At 39.6% G+C, this 22,592-nt stretch overlaps 1 protein-coding gene across 2 annotated transcripts in view; it reads left to right on the forward strand.

The window, feature by feature from the left end:
- The window catches only part of MAPK12 (mitogen-activated protein kinase 12), a 58,772-nt gene that overhangs the window by 24,438 nt on the left and 11,742 nt on the right, over positions 1 to 22,592 (forward strand). The window contains exons 5-8 of one of the 2 annotated variants that reach the window (XM_067564334.1): positions 9,433 to 9,462; positions 12,656 to 12,703; positions 19,166 to 19,280; positions 19,994 to 20,065. In XM_067564334.1, coding sequence (XP_067420435.1) covers positions 9,433 to 9,462; positions 12,656 to 12,703; positions 19,166 to 19,280; positions 19,994 to 20,065 — 265 coding nt within the window. The remainder of the gene's footprint in view (positions 1 to 9,432; positions 9,463 to 12,655; positions 12,704 to 19,165; positions 19,281 to 19,993; positions 20,066 to 22,592) is intronic. The other variant, XM_067564335.1, reaches the window with a different exon arrangement.

Below are 22,592 nucleotides of genomic sequence, written 5' to 3' on the forward strand. Positions count from 1 at the left end.
ACCCTCCTAGTGAAAAACTTTTTCCTAATGTCCAACCTAGACCGCCCCTACTGCAACTTGAAACCGTTGCTCCTTGTTCTGTCATCTGCCACCACTGAGAACAGCCTAGCTCCATCCTCCCTGAAGCCCCCTTTCAGGTAGTTAAAGGCTGCTATCAAATCCCCCCTCATTCTTCTCTTCTGCAGACTAAACAAGCCTAGTTCCCTCAGCCTCTCTTCATAAGTCTTGTGCTCCAGCCCCCTAATTATTTTTGTTGCCCTCTGCTGGACTCTCTCCAACTTCTCCACATCCTTTTTGTAGTGGGGGGCCCAAATCTGGACACAATACTCCAAATGCGGCCTCACCAATGCCGAATAGAGGGGAATAATCACTTCCCACGATCTGCTGGCAATGCTCCTATTAATGCAGGCCAATATGCTATTAGCCTTCTTGGCAACCAGGGCACACTGTTGACTCATATCCAGCTTCTTATCCACTGTTATCCCCAGCTCCTTTTCTGCAGAACTGCTACCTAGCTCATCGGTCCCTAGTCTGTAACTGTGCATGGGATTCTTCCGTCCTAAGTGGAGGACTCTGCACTTGTCCTTGTTGAACCTCATCAGATTTCTTTTGGCCCAATCCTCCAGTTTGTTTAGGTCCTTCTGTATCCTATCCCTACCTTCCAGGCTATCTACCACTCCCCCTAGCTTAGTGTCATCTGCAAACTTGCTGAGGGTGCAATCTACCCCATCCTTCAGATCATTAATGAAGATGTTGAACAAAACCAGCCCCAGGACCGACCCCTGGGGCACTCCACTTGTGACCGGCTGCCAGTTAGACATGGAACCATTGATCACTACTCGTTGAGCCCTGTGCTCTAGCCAGTTCTCTATCCATTTTATAGTCCATTCATCCAACCCATACTACTTTAACTTGCTGATAAGAATACTGTGAGAGACAGTATCAAAAGCTTTGCTAAAGTCAAGGTATATCACGTCCACCACTTTCCCCACATCCACAAAGCCAGTCACTTCTTCATAGAAAGCAATCAGGTTGGTCAGGCATGACTTTCCCTTGGTGAATCCATGCTGACTGTTTCTGATCACCTTTCTCTCTTCTAAGTGCCTTAAAATGGATTCCTTCAGGACCTGCTCCATGATTTTTCCAAGGATTGAAGTGAGGCTGACCGGTATGTAGTTCCCTAGATCCTCTTTCCTCCCTTTCTTGAAGATGGGCACTATATTTGCTTTTTTCCAGTCATCAGGGACCTCCCCCAATGCCACGAGCTTTCAAAGGTAATAGCTAATGGCTCTGAAATCACATCAGCCAACTCCCTCAGCACCCTAGAATGCATTGCATCTGGCCCCATGGACTTGTGTATGTCCAATCTTTCTAAATAGTCTTGGACCTGTTCCTTCAGCACTGCAGGATGTTCACCTCCTTCCCATTCTGTGCCATCCAGTGCAGTAGTCTGGGAGCTGACCTTGTCTGTGAAGACAGAGGCAAAAAAGGCATTGAGTACCTCAGCTTTCTCCACATCCTCTGTCACTAGGTTGCCTCCCCCATTCTGTAAGGGGTCCACACTTTCCCTAATCTTTCTCTTGTTGGTAACATACCTGTAGAAACTCTTCTTGTTCCCCTTCACATCCCTTGCTAGCTGCAACTCCAATTGTGCTTTGACCTTCCTAATTTCATTCCTGCATGTTCGAGCAGTATTTTTATAATCCTTCCTAGTCATCTGACCAAGCTTCCACTTCTTGTAAGCTTCTTTTTTGTAATTAAATTCACCAAAGACTTCTTTGTTAAGCCAAGCTGCAGGTCCACCATATTTGCTATTCTTTCTGCACATCGGGATGGTTTCTTCCTGTGCCCTCAATAAGGTTTCTTTAAAATACAGCCAGCTTTCTTGGATTCCTTTCCCTCTCATATTAGCCTCCCAGGAGATCCTGCCCATCAGCTCCCTGAGGGAGTCAGTCTGCTTTTCTGAAGTCCATGGTTCATATCCTGCTGTTCTCCTTTCTTTCTTTTGTCAGGATCCTGAACTCGACCATCTCATGGTCACTGCTGCCTAGGTTGCCACCCACTTCTACTTCTCCTACCAAATCTTCCCTGTTTGTGAACAGCAGGTCAAGAGAAGCATGACCCCTAGTTAGTTGCTCCAGCACTTGCACCAGGAAGTTGTCTGCAACACTATCCAAAAACTTCCTGGATTGTCTGTGCTCTGCTGTATTGCTCTTCCAGCAGATGTCAGGGTGATTGAAGTCCCCCATGAGAAACAGGTCCTGTGAACTGGAAACTTTCCCTAGTTGATTGAAGAAAGCCTCATCTACCTCGTCCTCCTGGTCTGGTGGTCTATAACAGACACCCACCATGACATCACCTTTATTGTTCTTGCTTCTAAGTTTAACCCAGAGACTCTCAACTGGTTTATCTCCAGTTTCATACTGGAGCTCAGAGCAATCATTGTGCTCTCTTACATACAGTGCAACTCCTCCACCCTTTTGCCCTTGCCTGTTCTTCCTGAACAGTTTATACCCATCCATGACAGTGCTCCAGTCGTGCGAGTTACTCTACCAAGTCTCAGTTATTCCAATCATGTCATAGTTTCTTGACTGTGCCAGGAATTCCAATTCCTCCTGCTTGTTTCCCAGACTTCTTGCATTTGTGTATAGGCACTTGAGATAGCTGGCCGATTGCCCTACTTTCTCAGTGCAATTCAGGAAGCCTCCCCTGCTGCACCCTCCTCCTTCTGCTTCCTTGTGGTGTCCCACTTCCCCACTTACCTTCGGGCTTAGGTCTCCGTTCCCCATCGAACCTAGTTTAAAGCCCTCCTCACTAGGTTAGCCAGCCTGTCTGTGAAGATACTCTTCCCTCTCTTCATTAGGTGAATCCCATCTCTTCCTAGTAATCCTTCTTCCTGGAACAACATCCCATTATTGAAGAATCCAAAGCCCTCTCTCCGACACCACCTGCATAACCACGCATTTACTTCTGCAATGCGACAGTCCCTACCTGGGCCTTTTCCTTCAACAGGGAGGATGGATGAGAACACCACTTGTGCTTCAAACTTCTTTATCCTTCTTCCCAGAGCCACATAGTCCGCAGTGATCCGCTCAAGATCGTTCTTGGCAGTATCGTTGGTGGCCACATGGAGAAGTAGGAAGGGATAGCGGTCTGAGCACTTGATGAGTCTTGGCAGTCTCTCTGTCACATCCTGAATCCTAGCTCCAGGCAAGCAGCACATTTCTCTAGTTTCCCGGTCCGGACGGCAGATGGATGACTCCGTCCCCATTAGGAGAGAGTCCCTGACCACCATCACCCTTTTCTTCCTCTTGGGAATGGTGATTGTGGAACCCCCATCCCTAGGACAATGCATCCCTTGCCTTCTGATCAACAGTCTCTCCTTCTGATCCATTCCCTCAGATGAGTCTTCCAAATTGATCTCTGCCGTAGAACCTGTGCAGAGAGCCTGAAAACGATTCCTTACCTCTATCTGCATGGTGGGCATGTAGGTTCTCTTTCTTGGGGATGACCTCCTCAGGTCCCTTCCAACCCTCATCTTCTATGATTCTAAAGCAGCACATTGAGTAAAGACAAAATGGGAGGAAGCTCCTTAAGTGACCTGGCATTCCAGTTCCAACGAAACTTACACTGAGGATGCTAAGATAATCCTAGTAAACCAGGATAGCACATCATCCTAATCTTACTGTATCTTTCAATAGTAATTATTCCCTTGACTATTTGCAAAACTGCTTTCCTTCCGGTCATATGAAGGAGTGCATCTCTAATAACCTCAGCATTATCAGCAGAAACCTACAGCTTTATTCAACTGTTAATTTTTGTTGTTTTAGTTCTTTCATAGTGTGAGACAGATATTCAACAATCTTTATTACTTCACCTGTCATCCAAAATAGAGTGACATGGATATTTCTCCTTGCATTAATTCACTCTGAGCAAGTACCGTGTCTCCTAAGGAACTGTGGAAAAGTCTCCTAAGGAACTAATCTAAAAGCAGGGATAGTGCAGTGCTGTTTGTCTGAGTGATGCTGCCTTAGCACCAGCCCTTGTTATCTTAGGCTCAACTTAGTGCTATTCAACTCTGGTTTTCATGAGCACTAAATTCAGTCATTTCTTCCCCCTTTCCCTTCCCCCTTCCCCCAAATATTTGCTGGACTTCACTTTGCAAATTCCCTTGTCACATCTTTCTGTATTGATTATACCCTGAAATGCTCCAGGGACTTGGTTCAAAAGCTGTTGAAGTCAGTGGGAAGATTCACATTTATATCAGGCCTTCTATGCTTTACTTTTACCCATTCAAAAAGTTATACAGCCATTGCTAGTCATTTCATTCCTGCCCATCCTCTTCACTGCCTCACAGTGCTCGCTGCCTGTGCACTGCCGAAGCTTTTACCTTTTCAAAATGTAACTTCAGTTTCAGCTGTGGAAAATAGTCGATAACTTCATAAAATGGCAGATGTACTGGTATGACCAGACGCTAGTTAAAAGTACAATGTGCTCTGTCTTGCTTGTCTCTCTTCCAGTTTGACTTTAGTTCAGTTTTAGATCATACTAAAGGATGAGCTTGTAGACTGGGAAAACTTTAAAATGTGTTGCAGTTTGTAATTTATACTTGAGAGAATGTAGGGCTCATAGAAGACTGTGGGCGCTTTGCATTGAGCCAGGCATATTGCAGGCAGGCACTGAACAGATTTCCTTTTATGAATGCCTGGGCACTTGAGTTCCAGCTCTCACTATACCTTCTGTCCTAATCTTGGGCCTCTCTTGAGCAGAGGGTGCCAGTCACGCTAGTATAGATGATGGTTTTGGGATGTAGGATTAGACAAGATCTCTGCATTCTTGTTCACGTGTGCCAGAAGGCATTACTTGAAGATAGGACAGTTTGAGAACTTCACCCTTTGTGCCATAAAAGTACCCTCTTCTAAGCTTCCTTTGCCTTGTTAATTCTTCACTTTTTGCCCGCTCTTATTCTTTCTGCTCCTCATCCCCATTTGCGCTACCATTATCCCTTCCTTTCCACCCCTCCAAGTCTGTTGTTTCTCTCCACTCATTTATTTTGGTTCCTTTCCTCCTATACATTTCTCCTTCTTTCTTCCTCTCCCTGGATGTACGCTGCTAAGTCACTTCTCTCAATGCATGCCTTCACTGTGCCTGAAACTCATGCTGCTGAGCAGAGGAGATTCCTTCATAGTCTAGTGCTCTTTTGCATAACCCCTTACTCTGCCCAGATAGTTTATGTGCTGCCAAGAACACTTATTATCTTGGTGACTGATGATGAGAGTGCAGCAATGTATTGAACTGTCCATTCAGGAATTTGGGTAGGAATTTGCCTTTTAGCTATTCCCAAGGTTTCTGTACTACACATTAATTTGTTCATCCTAATCAGAGAAAGATGAAACGATGGCAGTGTTGTGAGGGAAATGACTGTTATGGTGTAAGTCTCTCTTCTAACAAATAGATAATTTTATGAGAGAAGGGGTAAAAATCCATAATAGGAGAGGGCAAAATCCCATTTTAAAGAGAGACTTGGTCGAAGTGAAAATATTCTGAACTAAGTGGGAGCAGTTCCTTCAGTAGTGTGGATTCAAATATCTTGATTTACAAAGAAACAAACATTTATAAAAGAAACCTAGCATCGGAAACGAAGTGCTAAATAATTTTGTCTCACTATCTCTCTATTAAGAAGGGTGTTTAGTAAACATGTAAATTATATCCAAAGTGTTTAAATGAGTTCCTCGCCACCTTTGCATTTCTAACACTCATTCCTGGTTGCAGTGGGGGAGAGACCATTAGCGAAAGTAGGATGTTTAAGGAAAACCATTCTTTTCCCTGAAGGTGGCTGAGGTCCATTTTTACTAAAACTCCTGAGGCTGAAATTATTTTAATTTCTGCTTCTATAGCCTGCATTCTTGTGTGTATAAATCCCTGGGCCGACTGTTTGCTTCCCGACTGCATACAGTTTTGCACTCTATTTTAGCATCTGTACTCTTTTTGAAATATTAGGGGCTTCAGTGAGAAGATATCAAGAAACAATTTGGGATGTATACAGTCATTGTGACACATTGCTCAAAAATAAAACTGGCCGTTGCCAGGAGATGTCAACCCTTTCCTTGTTTGTTTGTTACCAGACTTTGTTGGGAATCTGACTTCTAACTGAAACACTTCCATGGAAATACTCTCAGGACTCTGTACCCAAGTGGCAGGACTTCCTCTTGTTTAAGCAGTCTTCTTTCATCCTGATATACTTCACCCATTCATCCACAAAATAAATAGCACTTCATAGTTGCTAGTATGCTCCAGTTAGTGGCAGAAATAGTGTTACAGGCTATGTTCCATGTCACCAACATCTTTCCCCACTTCTCTCCACAGTAGTCAGTTCTTTGGAAGGAAGTATCGGAGGTTGTTTGTCGCTCCCTAGTGATGGTGCTGGAACCGTCTGGTCTGCAGGCAATTCACAAATGGAACTGACTACCAGCTGAATGTTTCCACTGTGTGTGGTCCCTCTCCCAGGCCTGCTCATTTATTGTGGCACTTCTTGTTATGACTCCTCTTGCACTTTTTGCTCATATTATGTCACACCAAGAAACTATTTCATAATCACATCAGCTAAAGGTGGTCTAAAAGAACATAAAGCCAAGGGCCGACAACTGTGTCCTAATATGAAAGCAGCACTAGGAAAGCAAATATAGGGCTTGTAAACTCATTGCTGTAAGTAGTTCAAGAGAAGTTGGCTTTCAAAACAAATGATGTCATGAGAGAGAGGGAACCTCTGTGTAATGTGGTGGGATGAGGAGTTATTTAGTCCTTGCAACGGACAGAGATAAATTGGACTCTGAACAGCATTGCCTTAAATTGTATATCGAGCTGCATGGGAAGCAGGTGTTTTTACTGTACTACACAGGGCCTGATATGCAAGTAGGGGTAGAGGCCACTAGATTCCGGTACTGACACTTAGATTTCATACATGGAAAAGAAAAAAAACCACTAAATTTTGGTCTATGAAGGTTTATTTCCCCTTGCACTCAGTGCAACAATAGTAACAAACTGTATAGTCTTAATCTTTAGATCCTTATATGATCTGATGTATCCACTGAAATACAGTAAAAGGAAAGATCACAAAACCAATACATGCATGGGAGGCATTTCATCCTTGTCATATCATTACCCTGCTTAAAAACTGGACACCTTGAAATACTAGTTCCTGTTCTGGTCTGTTGCTTGTAAGCACAGAGATCTAAAACTAAAACACACAATTTATGTCTGCTGAGGAGGATGGCTAAGACCCTCCCCCCCCTTAGGGTTGCCAGTTTTTGTTGGACATATACCTGGAGGTTTAATCACATGAAATAATCTTTAATTAAAGATTAATCTTTAATTCCTGGAGACTCCAGGACAATCCTGGAGAGTTGGCAACTCTAACACGCATCTATGACTCCTTGCAACTTAGGGCTTATGGTTTAATTTCATGGTTCCTTTTGGGGGTGGATAGAGGCAGGATTTGTGGAGGGCTGCTCAGAGAACAAGGAACTCATTTGCCTCTGCACTCCTAGCACACCAGGCTGATGGGTGGGTCTTACTGTCCCTTCCTGCCACTTAGGGATGGATCAGGATTGGAGCCTGATTGGTTGGTTAGTGTTTGTAAAGCACTTTGCATATGGACATAACTGCTACTAACTCACCCATTATACCCATTCTGCTTAATGAAATAAGTCTGTTGGAAGATCTCTGAGTGAAGCTTAATATGGAATCTTCTGTTCACAACTCATTCCAGCAGAATATTCATCAGTAACTGCTCTGATCTCTATGGAGATCTTGTGGGTTGTTGGAAACATTAACCCAGCTAGGAGAGTCAGAGATGGAACCAGGCAGAACAGTTCAAGTGTTAGGATGAAGGCAGGTATATGCCTTCTGATTGTTTTGTTTAGAAGTTAGTGGTTTACAAATCAAGAATAGTCCCTTATTTGAGTATAACTGTTACACTCCTGAGCATTTAAACCAAGACTACAAATCCAAACAACGTAGACATTTTCATTTAATTCCCAAACAGTGTTGTGTTATATATAGTGAGCTTACAGAGTCTTATCGTCACGCTATGATATATCTCAAAGATGCAACACAATAAAATATAGCACACTATTTCAAGTGGACTGTCAAAACTAGTCTAATTCAAATTGCTACTGATACCAAAAAAGCAAACATTACATACATCTCAGTCTAGCTTTTGCATCTTCCTGGTTGTCCCCTTGAGTAACCAATGTTATTAGCCACAACAGTGATGTAACAACAATATTATCTCCCTTACTTACCAAACTGTCTACAGAACTGCAGAAGGTCCCAGTAACTGGAATGTACAACATTGGCATATCTCTATTAGAACATAGCCTGTGCTGCTCAATATGGTCTAAACGTCAGTTTCTCCCAAACTCTAGTCCTTGGACATCCATTGTGTTGAGCTACATGTTTTGAAAACTTGAGGGTCCTCACACAGAGCCCTGGAAAGATGACCAAAATGTATTTTAATATTGTTCTCAGGTTTGTTTGCATTCAGGCATTTATTCAGGAAAGAATACCGATTCAGGAAGGGTGCTTAAGCACATGCTTAAAGTTGAGCATCTTCTTTCCTAAAGTTAAACATGTACTTAAATCCTATGGCAGCATTGTTGCAGACTTTAAGCAACATGCTTAAATCTGGGCTTTATCAGAGGCATCTGAACCTACTCTGTGATTGTGCAATTTAGATGTCGCTTGTAGCTAGCTCAGGAATTTACAGTAAGTAAAACAGCAGGATTTATTGTAATCAGTATAGTTCACAACCCAGTTTCAGGATGATTTTATTTTTCTAATAATGACAGATTTTCTGGACACAAAAGTAATCCGCAAAGAAATTGAGAGGAAAAATGATGACCTGATTCAATATCAGTATTCAAATAGGGCTACACAAATAATGATTTTAGGTTGAAAAAGCAGCAGCTTTATACGTGAGAAATGGTTTTTCTTTAGACAGCAAAAATAATCTTATACCCTTATGTTTAATTTTAGGAATCCAGTATGAACTTCATCTAAAATTCTCTAATGTCCTTGGTAGGAAATTCATAGGGTGAATGAGTTGCAATTGTTTCATAAAATGAGTACACTTTTTTCTTTGAATATTTGATGTAATATTATGTAAACCTGATTAGAAAAGTGAAGAGAGATCAGAATGATACTTAGTAGCGAATGATATTTCAATATTTTTATATAACAACACATTTGATTGACTCATTGTTTTCTGAAAGGTGTAAAATACAGCCATGAAGATCATCAGCATAGCAAAGGAATATTTATTAATTTCAGATCACTTTAGCACCACGTATGGCCACTTTTTCAGCAGAAATGAAATAATAATTTATTGAGAGTCCAGCAAGTGTCAAATAACAGATCTTTTTGTTTTCACAGTATATCCATTCAGCAGGCATAATTCACAGGGTAAGTGAAAACAGTATTAAAAATACTTGTGGGCTTTTTTATTCGTATTCTGTAGATGTTTGTGTGCATTGATGTCCATGGATATCGTTCTCATGCCATTCTTAACTTGATTCATTTTGGTTGAATGTTTTTTAATTGATGTGATTCCCCATATAGAGGGTTTCAGAACAACCAGTGACTACACTAGGACTGGTTGAAAATTTTCCATCAAAACTTTGGATTTTTGGATTGGATTTTTGACTAAACAAAAATTTGCATGAACTGTGTATTTTCCTTTTAAAAAAAAAAAAAAAAAAAAAAATTTTATTGGAAAACAGAGCACATAAAAACTGAAACATTTTCAGCCACGATGCAAAAAGTTTCAGAGAATTGACAAAAAGTCAGAAATTTCCACTGACTATTTTGACAAAAACATTTTTTTTCCATCTAAATTTTTGGACTGACATAAAATTGACCATTTTGATTTCTTTTGAAAATCCAACCAAAGCTCATATGAAATCCGTGTGAGAGTTTTAAAATGAAAACATTTTAGATTGCCTGCCCTTGCTTTTGCAAACTTCACCATTCCTCCACAAAGACTTAGCTGCCCTATCTTAACCAAAAGAAGAAATCAGTCCTTTGTAGTAAAATACTAGGAGCACCATAAAAAATGTATTTTGCCCTGGTTGCTTTAATTTGACTGCTGGAAATTCTATCACTCATCACATACCCAACATGATGCAACACTTCTGTTAGCTCCCAAAACTGTTGTAGAGTTTCAGCTTGACAACCACTCAGGCCTGGTCTACACTTACCTTCAAATTCAGCGACTGTCAACGGGAGTTACGCAAGCTACACAGAGTAGCTTGAGAAACTCCCGTCGACTTCGTAACTCCTCTTCTACGTGGAATCTTCACTGCACTGCGCCACTTGAGGGGGTGGTTTTAACAAGTCAAGTTCCGGATTGATTGAGCGGCTCTTCGCTGACTGTTCAATTGATCCGGATAGATCAATCTGACAGCGGCGAATTTGCCACCGTCAATGAAGACGTACCCTCAGCCTTTTTTCTGTTTCCCCTTGCTGACTGATCATCTTTCAGCTCCATTGTAGAACCTTTACAACTCTTTGTCTCCTTTATCTCTCTCCAATGCCCCTATGATGTTAACAGTCCACATCGTCTGCTTTGTTTCCCCCATCCATTCTCAGGATGGACAGTTGGAAAGTTGTGCAGAAATTTTCTACGAGCATCTTGTTTTTATGGTACGGTTGACATAAATCTCAGCAGAATTTCCCACAACTTTTGCAGATTTTCTCCCTAAATCTGTGAATCTCTACAGATCATTTAATCTTGTATAATAAAATTAAAGGGTCTGAGGTTTTCAATGCTGTTTGAGTCTCCTCCCCTATCTATAGTCTCAAAGTCTTGCACCAGTTGAATGGAGGAGGGATATTGATGTTGCTGTGAGAGAGTGGGGAAATCAAGACCTGCCCCTTTATTGTTGGCATTTTTTTTAATGTGACAGCCTCAATTCAAGTGAGTCAAATTGGCAGGAAATTCCTTGTATCCAAACTTTGCCTAAGACAGGAGAGCATGTTCTGACTAAAGAAGGTCTGATCATGTTTATCTCCTTTAATATTCAATACATCCCAGATGGGTAAACTCTCTGCTTAAGTGCCAACTGATGTAGATTCACAATTTGCTTGTGTGTTATAGCTCCTTCCCTCACCCTGGGTCTACCTCCTCTATTTAGATTGTAATCTCTTCAGGGAAGGGACCATCTACTCCTCTCTGTTTGTGCAGTGCTTACCACAATGGAGCTCCGTTCTTGGTTGGCCCTTACGCACTACTGTAATAAACATGATTCATACGAATAACCTTTCATTGAAGACTTCTGCCAAGAACACACATGTGGCTTAACAGCGTGAAGGAAAGCTATTTGATTTCAGTTGAGTTTATATAAGACTTCACGTCATGATGTTGGTTTTTAAATGGTGGAAATTAGGCTTTGATGTCCAAACTAAATACTTTAATGAGGTGTCTAGGATAGTTCTATTTTTTCTAGACAAACAGCAACAAACTTTTCATCAAGACTCTGTTAATAGAACAGAAGTTCATTCCGTAAGAAAAAATTGCAGAAAAATCCAACATATCTCCAGATTTTTACAATGTCATAATTGTGTTGCCTGTTTTTGCACTGGTCTTGATTATAAGGTAGAATACATATGTTGCTGTTTCAAGTGATTATACCAAAAGAACACTTCTGTCACAGTTCAGGGCAATTGCCCCTGTATTCCCCCTCTGTGGTCCACCCAGGGCACCCATTCTTAGGCTTCCAGTTCCCCAGTCAACCCCTCTCTTGGGCAGAGACCTGCGTCTCACTCCCTCCTGACCAGGATTTTTCAGGCTGCACAGTTCTCTGCCTACTCTGAGTTCCCCGGGAAGCCAGACTGCCTAAACAAGCCTGCATCTGCACTTTGTTTTCTCCTCAGAAGCTGTGAACAGTTGTAATTGCCCACCATTATAAGTCACCATATAGTCTTTCTAAGCAAGCACATTTATTCCTAAAGTGAAAGCATTACAGAGAAAACATATTAAAAATAATAAAAGAATCCACATGCATGCAGATAAGCTTATCAGCAAGGACTTTGGTAGGTGGTCAGTTTTTCAAACCCCATGAAGGGGATTTTCTGCAGTTACATATTCATAACAGTTTTTACTCAGAACAAGCAACCCCGGGAATAAGTCTTTATACAGCCTAGGCCTTTGATCCTCACATTCTGGGAATAGGTAATCAGACAATAGTTCTCTCCTCAGGATATAACTTCAAAAGGTTGGGTCCAGAGATGGGAATTTGCATTCATCTCCCCACAAGTATTTCCTAGGTAACCCACTTGACTTTGTGTGCCCCAAAAGTTCCTTCTTGTCTGGCACATTGTTTAAAATAGTACTTTTGAAGTTCATAATTCTTTCCAAGGTTTATGTTGGCCACATTTTCCCCTAGATAAGTTATATACAATCATACATAAACTTTGCATTTAATCCAATAGACTCCAGAGATACTTTTAAACTTTTAATTCAGTAAGTTTTTCAAGGACATTACAAGGAATTGCCCTATCTGTCACAATTTCCTCTACTTAAGGCTGTGGTTTTTATTTAAAAAGTGTATTTTTCTGTTTGTTGTAAAAGTCCATCTCAAGCTTGATATATTTACAGGATCTAAAGCCTGGAAATTTAGCAGTAAATGAAGATTGTGAATTGAAGGTAGGAAACATTTGTTGAAGTATGCACTTGTATTTGTTAAGATACACTGTATAAGAGAACATTGGTGAAACCAAGTCATTTATCAAGTCAATCCTATTGACTTCAATTGGCCCAGGATTTTACTTTATGACTTTTGAAGAGAAATGGGGAAATACCAAGAAATTAAGGTGAAGGAGGACCAAATGTGGTCCCAGGAAGTTTGCAGGAGGAAGGATCAAATGTGGTATTAGTCTTCCAAAAAAAGAATGAAAGAAGAGTGTTTCTGACATTGTCCCATATGTCTGATTTAATTCCTACTAAGATAATGGAACATATATTATGGGAGGGAAAACTGAACATCAAAAGTTTAATCATCTCATCAGATGTACACAACTCAACTACACAACGCTGAGTGATTGCAAGCAGCTGATTGGATGATTTACTTCTGAGAGAATTATGGAACCAAACAAGTAGCACTGTTTCTACAGGAAAAATGTTGCCAAATACACTCAATAGCTGCTTTTTAAAAAAATAGAATTCAGTGGATGTTATATACTGTATCTGGATTTAATGAATCATTTAGTAGTGTCATGAAATCCTGCTTTTTAAATTACATCATATTGGCTTGAATATGAACAATGCCAGGTTGTTTAAAACTGGCCAAAGGATTGGTTTTTTTAAAAAAAAATCATGACAAATGGCAAGGTATCAAATTAGGGATCAATGTTAGGTGCAGTCTTATTTAACATCATTTTTCAAGAAGCTTAAGAGCATAAGGAAAGTCATCTATGATACTAAATATCGGTAATGAGTTCACATAAGTGTTGGATGTGCAGAGGATAATTGTTAGATGAGCAAGCCTGTGCCATAGGTTATAATAATGACAGCACAACCACAAGCAATTGCTGAGATCACTGCCAGGAATTCCATAAAAGGTAAGAGGAGATAGTGGCGGCAAAGCCTACTGTAAAAATTTAAAGTGGCTGCTTTACAGTGCGTGTAAGAAGAAGGCCATTTATAGACAGGCCTGTGGTTTGCAGAGCGGGTTCCTGTAAGTGTGTGTGTGCCCACATAATTTTATAAGCTATATAATTAGTCTAGGTATGTATGCAGTGTTGTAGCCATGTTGGTCCCAGGATATTACAGACAAGGTGAGTGCAGTAATACCTTTTATTGGACCAACTTCTGTTGGTGAGAAAGACAAGCTTTCGAGCTTTCACAGAACTCTTCTTCAGGTCCAGGTATGTGTAATGCATAAAATGTGATGAATATTTGCTTATTTTGTCATGCAGTCATTCAGCTAAAAAACTGACTTTTTCCAAAGAAGTTAATATTCATATTGCTAAAAAGGCAGCTAGTGTATAAGGACATTGTTGTGATACCCTTTCTCATGCTGAATAGCATTTTACACCACAGCTAGTCCCATCTCCTTCAGTGGGAGTATTTGCAAAGTACAGTGCCACTCAACATGAGTGCGGATATCAGAATCTGGCCCTAAACTTACACATGTCAGAAATGAGGCACTTGTTTCTTTTGAAACAATACTGAAACTAGGAGAGCTGATCTTCCTGTTAAATGCATGCTGTAAAGTTTTCTAGCAGCCGTACTGATTCTAGTTGGTTTCCGGAATAGCTTGGGGCTTTAATTGGACAGTTGGTAAATTTTTTTGTTAATTAGGGACAGGTATTTAAGATCTTCTAAGATGTGTTTACATGGAAAGAGGTATGACCTGTTGTTACATTGTCCTTGCTGATGAGTCTGCCCGAAGCAGATTCCTGCTGAACGGTTGTACCAAATAGGTGTTGCCATCTGCAAGCATCCCTCTAATCTAGAGCATTAAATTGAAATACTGAATCTGATTTTATCACTCTGCTTCTTCTCTGTCTTGGGAATCTTCCAATCCATCAGTGTGTTAAAGAGAATGATATTTATAATCCAGAAATAATTATGCAAAATAGCTCTGACCCCACAATATGCATTTCTTTAATTGTACTGAAGAGTTTATGAGAAAGCAAATAATACATCTTTATTAAATGTGATTTATATACATTTCCCACAGCTTATTATAAGGCTTTTGGTTATATCCCTTATATGAGGTAGGTAGGTTCACTTATGAGGTCAGTAGCTCCCAGCTGCCACTTCACCTTGAATGGTTCCTTAGAATATTTGCTAACTACTTATGCTAAACTATCTATTTCTAGCTGTGACATTCTTAGTTCCTTTCCCACACCTGAAGAAAAGTTCTGTGTAGCTTGAAAGTTTCTCTGTCATCAACGGAAGTTGGTCCAATAAAAGATTTACCTCACCCACCTTGTCTCTCTAATGAATTAAAAGATATTCTGTCCTCAAGATTTAGAAAGTCTTATTTATTTTGTGGAATTTGTTTTTATGTGAGCTATCTTACTGGAAGGATTGCCAAAGTTATAAACATCACCCTCATGATGTTAAGGCTAGTAAGTGATTCAATAATTAAACTAAAAAATTGTGCTCAGTTAATCATTCAAAAGTCAGGAAATACAAAAGCAGTATTGTCAATGCCAAGCATTCAAAAATCATGAGTCAGGCTCCAAAGGATCATGAGATTGGTTTATAAATCATGCAAATTTTAAACAATAATAAATTTGAGGTTGTGGCGTTTTTGTTTCTCCCTCTCTCTGTCTCTCTTGGTTTTTGAGCCTTTAGCTTACATATGGATCATGTATTCTATCCTTTCTCTTTGTCCTTAAAAAAAAAAAAAAATAGAAAGAAAAAGCTGACATTCTCCCTGGTTGCATGACTCCAAGACTTTAAGAAAAACATTTGGCCGTATGAGATTCATGATAAAATTGGAAGAGTTGGCAACACTGCCAAATTTTACTTACACCAAGGCACTGTAATTAGAGCTGGTTGGGAATCTGTCAACAAAACATTTTCTGTTGGAAAATGCCGATTCAGCAAAACCAATACTTTTCATATGTGAAAGGGTCAGGTTTTTTAAGTCCAGGACAGAATTTCTGCTCAAAATGAGGGAGAGAGAGAGAGACCCTCTTAAAATAGCAAATAGCCCAGTGATTAGTGAAGAGAAACTGGTAGAGATTTAGAGCAGATTGAACCTAGGTCTCCCGCATCCCAGGTGAGTGCTTTAACCATAGGGCCACTGGCTGTTCCTAGCTGGGTGAGTGTCATTACCAAAAAAAAACACGTCAAAAGGTCTTGGTTTTCTCCCCATGTGGAATGAAAAAGATTTGATATCTTGAAAATTTGCACAGGATGGGAAACCCTTTCTTGCCAAGCTCTCATTATAATTAAGATTAAGATTTTGTCAGAAATTTTCATCAAAGTCATGGATAGGTCGCAGGCAATAAACAAAAATTCATGGCAGCTCATGACCTGTCCGTGGGCAGGGGGGACTGGTTGTCTAAGCTGCCTGGGCTGGGTGTTGGCTGAGAGCTGCACCAGTCTTGCTGCTCCAGCTCCACTGCTCCAGGCCCTGAGGGCTGAAAGCCACTCAAGGGTCTGCTGCTCCAACCCCCAGGGAGGACTGAGAGCTGCCCCAGGCCCCACACCTGCGGCTGGGCTGAAGCTGAAGAAGTCACGGAGGTCCATTAAAGTCACGGAATCCATGACCTCTGTGACAAAATCACATCCTTAATTATAATATAGATTCACTCCAATCCTCTGGAGCCTTAAGTCTGCTAATAAAACAGATTTAACCTGGCGGATCCAGCCACTTACAGATTCCCCTTTCTAAAGGGATGCTGTAACCTTAGGTACACATGAGCATTAAGATAAATTGAGATCACATAATTAAAAATATTTCCTGACTTTCAAGTACTTAACTTTGTAGCCCCTAATGTTGCAGTAATTTCTGAAGTTTCTTTTATAAAAACAGGAACAGAAATGTGCAGGGCTATAATTAACAGGCATCAGTTGTCAAAAGATAACAGGTACCTGTAAACAACAGGCAGCAATATATAAAAGATCTATATGTAGGAAATGCAGGTGAAGGGCCTGATTCTTGTCTCATTTATACCAGTATAACTCTATTGACTTCAGTTAGGTTATAATGCCTCTATCCAGAATTGGCGAAATGTGGTTCCAATCAGGCTATAATCTTATCACTAATAACCTCTGCCACCTTCCCTGAGAGCGAATCATTTTGCAGAGCTTGCAAGGTGCACAAGTTCACTGTTCACTAACATACAGAACTAATAAGCTCCACTGCTTTTATCAGCACAGCTTGACAGCCTCTTTCTCTGCAGCTAATGGGCCTATGGAGTATAGCTGCTTAATTTTGCACCACATCCATCTTTAAATCCCCAGCTAAGATCTTTGCATAACTTGCTAAAGCACAGTGCTCAGTCATGCATTTTCACAGTCATCAAAGTAACATTTTTCCCCCATAGCTTTTAACAAAATGCATAGTGGACATTAAGGCCTGTTTATAGGCTACCTTTGACGTTTCAAAGTTCAGTTGTGTTTTGTTATGGTTATTAAGTGGGAAGCTGGAGTTTGGTTTTTTTTTTTGTTTGTTTGTTTGTTTTTTTGCAATGGGGAGAAATGTGTTTTCCACTCTCCTAATCTTAAATTTAAAATTGCTAAACTTGTCCAAAAAATCACTTTCCAGAATGGCAATTCTAGCCCAAAAATGAAATGTTTAGGTCAAAAATGTATGAAACAATGATTTAGTATGGAAATTGTAGTGCAGCCTTAACTGTGATCATCCTAACCATTATAATTAAAAATCTATTCATAAGAATGAGTAAACATTTACTCTATACAAAACAAAATGAAAATCCTAAAATGGCTGCACAACCAGAGCTGGGCAAATAATGGATTTTTTTGTTTGCTGATGATTCCAAAACATTTTTTTTTTAATTTCATTTTTTGTTGAACCAAAAACATTTTTAAAAAAATTTCAGTGAATTGAAAAGTAGGGGTGGGGGAAATATTTCAGGTCAAGCAAAATGTTTTGTTTAGATTTTGACAATTTTAAGTAAAAAAAAAAAAAAAAAAAATCAAAGAAAATTCTGAAACAGAAGGTTATTTCAAAGTGAAAAATTGAAACATTTCACTTAAAAATGTCAAAACAAAATGGTTTTTTTGGGCGGGGAGAGAGGGGTTAGTGTTTTTTCTTACCAGAACAATTTGGCAAAACCGAAACAAATTTGTGAAATATTTCTGTGTCGCTGAATCTGCATTTTTTTGCTTTCCCCTTCCAAAAAAAAGTGTGAAAATTTTTTTCCCAGCCTTATGCATAACATATATTCCAGCTATTATTGTAATTGTAAGCTACCTTTACTAAATAAATAAACAAACCAGGATTTGCAGTATTTTACAACTTTTTCTAGCCCTCGGGGTCTTACAAATCCCATGTCCTTGCAGGCAGTGTCAATAAGTGTTTGTAGTATACATCTCTGTCTCATAAGGTATCCATGCAGCCTAGTAAGCATGGAAATTAGCAGTTATTTAATTGGTAGATCTACATATTCAAGCATATATTATGTTTTTTTAATCTTCCCTGCCATAGACAGTCCTTTCAGTTCTATTTTTCAACATACTAGTGGCTGTGTACGTTTTTATCATAAATCTATTTATTAATTTACTCATCCAAGAGGCTCACTTTTCAGTAATTTCTCACTGCTGAGTATTTAGCCTGTTATTTCAAGGATTGATTTTCACTGTTGGCCTCCTTTAGATGGTCTCTACTGATAGTCCTCCTATTTGGGTTCTTTTGTACAAATTGATCAAGGTTTGTACTTGTGTTTTCAAGTGACTGCTACTGGAAATGACTAGCTGTATAGATAAATATCCAAGAGACTGCAGTAATAATTTAATAAATATATGATTAAACTTACTTATAACTTTATAATTCTGAATGCTTCACCTGTGGGCCTGGAACTCCTTAAAAGGTCCTTCAGAAGAGGCAGCTAAAGAGAGAGGAAAGATGGTTAAAGCAGTAGCCTGAGACTCGGGAGACTTAGGTTCAATTCCCTGCCCTGGCTTGCCTTAGACTTCCTCTGTGACCTTGGGCAAGTCTCTCTCTGCCTCAGTTCCCCATCTGTAAAATGGAAATAATAGTACTTCCCTACCTCCTAGGAGTGCTATTAAAATAAATACATTCAAGATTGTACAGGACTTAGCTGCTATAGGAATGGAGGCCATATAATTACTTCAGATGGATGGCTTCCGTATAACCAAAAGTTTGATAACAATTTCTGGGACAGGGAGTTTTGTTAGTAGAATGAAATATTTTACCAATATTTTAATAAAATTAAATAAAGAATTTACTGTTTCCTTCAGTATTGTTACAGAGCTCAGCAGCTCCATTTTTGTTAGAAGTATCATAAAGGGGAGAGAAGCTATTTCTGTCTTAATTTTAAATTGCAGCAAGAAAACATCGATGTGAAATGTTTGCTTTTTCTACTGTCTCCAGTTGGAATGTGTCTGTGAAGTAGAATTAGCTTGTTTGAGCTGTGCATTCATTTTGTTCTTCCAATTTAGATTCTGGATTTTGGGCTGGCAAGACATACCGACAGTGAAATGACAGGCTATGTGGTTACCAGATGGTACAGAGCCCCGGAGGTCATACTTAATTGGATGCATTATACTCAAACAGGTACTGTGTATGTGTAAGTACTACATTCAACATCCTCTCTCTGAGCAGTCGTAGCAGCTCCCAGGTATGCACTGCATTAAGTAATATATAACCATATTTTTGTTCCTCAAAGGGGAACGAAAAATTGGTGGTGAGAATATGTGAACATGTAAAACAGTAACTTAATTAAGAGCAAGTTCCCTGTGGCTAAAAATTTTGGGTAATCCTTTGTTGTTGTAAATCTTCAGAAACTAAGCTGCAGTGTAGGCAGAGAAAAAAACAGTCTGGGTTTGGACATAGGTGGCAGCCAGCTCTACGCTTGCTACATGCTACACCTCTCTGTAATCCTTCTGCAGGATGCTGCAGATTGTACCCTAACTCCAACTGGAAGGGGCAAAGCATTCCGCAGAGAGGGTACTAAAGAAGCAAGAAGGTAGCTGTAGTCCCTTCCTGAATGACTGGAAGAATTACCTCCTATATGCATCAGCTTGATACTGAGAAGCTAACTCTCTCTCCCTGTGTCCTGGTCACGAACACCAGTTGTCTTTTTGCAACCTGCTTTTGATAAGCATTTATTTTTTGTATAAAGCATCAACTGTATTAATATGCTTCTTTAAAAACGTATAATAAACTGAAACTGTATTTTAGCCATACATTTGTGAGGGGATTTATTAATATAATTCAGCAATTTAATGTTACTTTTTTTTTTTAATGTTACTTTTTTTTAATTTCAGTTGACATCTGGTCAGTGGGCTGCATTATGGCAGAAATGATAACAGGGAGGCCTCTGTTCAAAGGAAATGATCGTATCCTTTCATGATGTAGTCCTAGCGGTAAGATAAGAAAAGTATTTTGGTATTTGTATCACAGTAAGTTAGTTTAAAAAGTAATGGACATAGATTTAAAACAATGGTCAATTGACTCCCCCCCCCCCCCCCCCCCCCAAATTTCACCTTCCTTTAAATCTTGGGCTAATTACTGGATGTTTGTACCTTAGTTTACCCATCTGTAAATTGGAGCTAATATTACTGAGCTATTTCACTAGAGAGGTATGAGCATTGAACCATTAATGTTACAAAGCACTCTCAGATCCTCAGGTGAAATGTTATATATGCACAAAAAGGCAAAATCTTCAATAGCAGGCAGCCCCATTTAGGAATGTGCACACGCAAAACTGGTGTTGTGTGAACACCCAACCCCATGTGTGTACACAGCCCAATTTAGATGTGTGCCTTGGGTTGGGAACACACTTCTCAAGATTTTATCCAGAATTGTTAAGATCTGGTGAGGAGGTTCTCCATATTTAGAATAGAATTGTATCATTCATTGCTGAGAAGTTAAAACTCAAGTCAACTTAAAAAAAAAATTAAAAATCCCACTTCAGTCTAGACATTTTTGACCTACTATCGTTACAAGTAACTCTTAAGATTACTATAGCTGACAAGGAATCAGAGGGAGAAATTGTCTAATTTTTTTTTGTTTCTTTTGTTTATTTGAGAGAGCTTCTGTTTAACCAGTTTCACTCTTTCCCTATGATACGTAGTCATTAAGACCATGCGCCTCCAAGCACACACACACTTAAAGTTAAGCATAAGGTTTTGGGGCCTTAGTATATTTCCGTTTCTCTCGTGGGTGTCTTATTCTTCCCTAATTATGTGAGAAAAACACTTTAAAAATGAAAGAGTGGAATTGCAAAACCACAAAAATGGGATCAAAGTGGGGCAGCTGCAGTACCTGAAACTATTTTTAACACAATTTTTCAAATTAATTCAATTTCAACTATGTGTCCCTTATTAACAACAAAATACAAAAATACCTTTTTCTGCTGACCTAAAGGTAGCAGTTAACTAGCCAATATTATTTCTGGTGCTGTGCTGATCTGGAGGATACTTATGCATCCTCTGTGCATACACAAGGAAACACGTGAGTCACAATTTCAAGTTGCACCAGAAATTCAGGACTGGGAAAACCAGTATTTTAATAATCTTAGGAGTTGAATATTGCAGAAAATTTTGGGTGAGGTTCTATGGCCTATGTTATGCAGCAGGTCAGACTAGTTGATCATAATGGTTCCTTCTGACCTTAAAATCTGTGAACCTATGTTAGCTGTTGAAATAAGAACACAGAATTCCATTCCAGTCCTTTTCAGGTAAGCAAAGCAAGAAATATAATTTTTAGTTCTTTTGTTTTAGTTCCCCAAATAGATTCTGTTGCAAATTTGGTACCAAATAGTTTTAAAACATAATTTGTAAAAGCTTTTCAGCTTTATCCATCATCTCCCTCTGACTCTACAGGCAATTGAATGTGTGATCTTCATGTATTTGGAGCTCTGGAAGATCAACGGGCAAAGAGGTGCAAAGCCAGACAAGAGCTGCTTTCTATGGCATCACCCCTTGGAAACCTGCTAGAATCCCTGGAAAAGATAATGCTGGTGCTCAGGAAGCTATACTTCCTTAGGAGACATAAGGTCAGGGATTACTCACTTTATCCCATCCAGGTTGTCTCAGGACATCTCCAGGTCTGGAGTGGAGCAAGGGGGAAAAATGATTTTTTTTAAATTACAAAAACATTTCATTGAAAATTTGTCAAAATTTCAAATTTTCAAAAATTTTCAGCCAGCTATAGTCAGGAAGCTACCTATGATGATGCTGGTCACCTCAATTTTGAGAATGATGTCAACAATTATAGTTTGTACTAATGGGTCTTCATGTGACTCCATAGACCAATTCAGGAAGAACAACGTTTATTGCACTGGCTGCAGAGCCATTTGCCTAACTGTGTTGATTGAGCTGCATCTTGTTTCTGTGCCTGGCACTGTGCTTCCAGCTGCTCCACATGATTCTTTTCAAAGTTATGGCCACTCACCCTTATGATGTGGCATTATGCAATACAATCAATTGCCAGTTGCTCAAAGGTCAAGTAAAAATTTTGTGCAGTTTTTGTTTCAGAGTATCTTTGATGTGTTTCATCTGCCTTCCATGCTTACAATTGCTGAAGCTTAATTCAGAATATAAGACATCTTTTGATAGATGGGTCTCAGGCGTTTGAATTACATGGCCAGTCTATCTCAAATGGGCACAGATCAAATGAGCCTCAATGCCAATCAAACCAGCTTTCATCAGGACTTGTGTTGAAAACCCAGTCCTGCCATTTCATGTGCAGCAGTCGTTGTAGGTGTTGCAAATGGAAATTGTCAAGCTTTTTAATGTGTCATTGATTACAGGTGCGAAACATGGACCTGTTGAGCAATGTCATGAGGACAACAGCAATATAGACTTCAATTTTTGTGTGTAGACAGATTCCACGTTGCTTCCAGCTTTGGTGATAGAGGTG

Source organism: Emydura macquarii, unplaced genomic scaffold (assembly GCF_026122565.2).
Source record: "Emydura macquarii macquarii isolate MOO-44397 ecotype Brisbane River unplaced genomic scaffold, CSIRO-AGI_Emac_v2 contig_2636, whole genome shotgun sequence".
NCBI lineage: Eukaryota > Metazoa > Chordata > Testudines > Chelidae > Emydura > Emydura macquarii.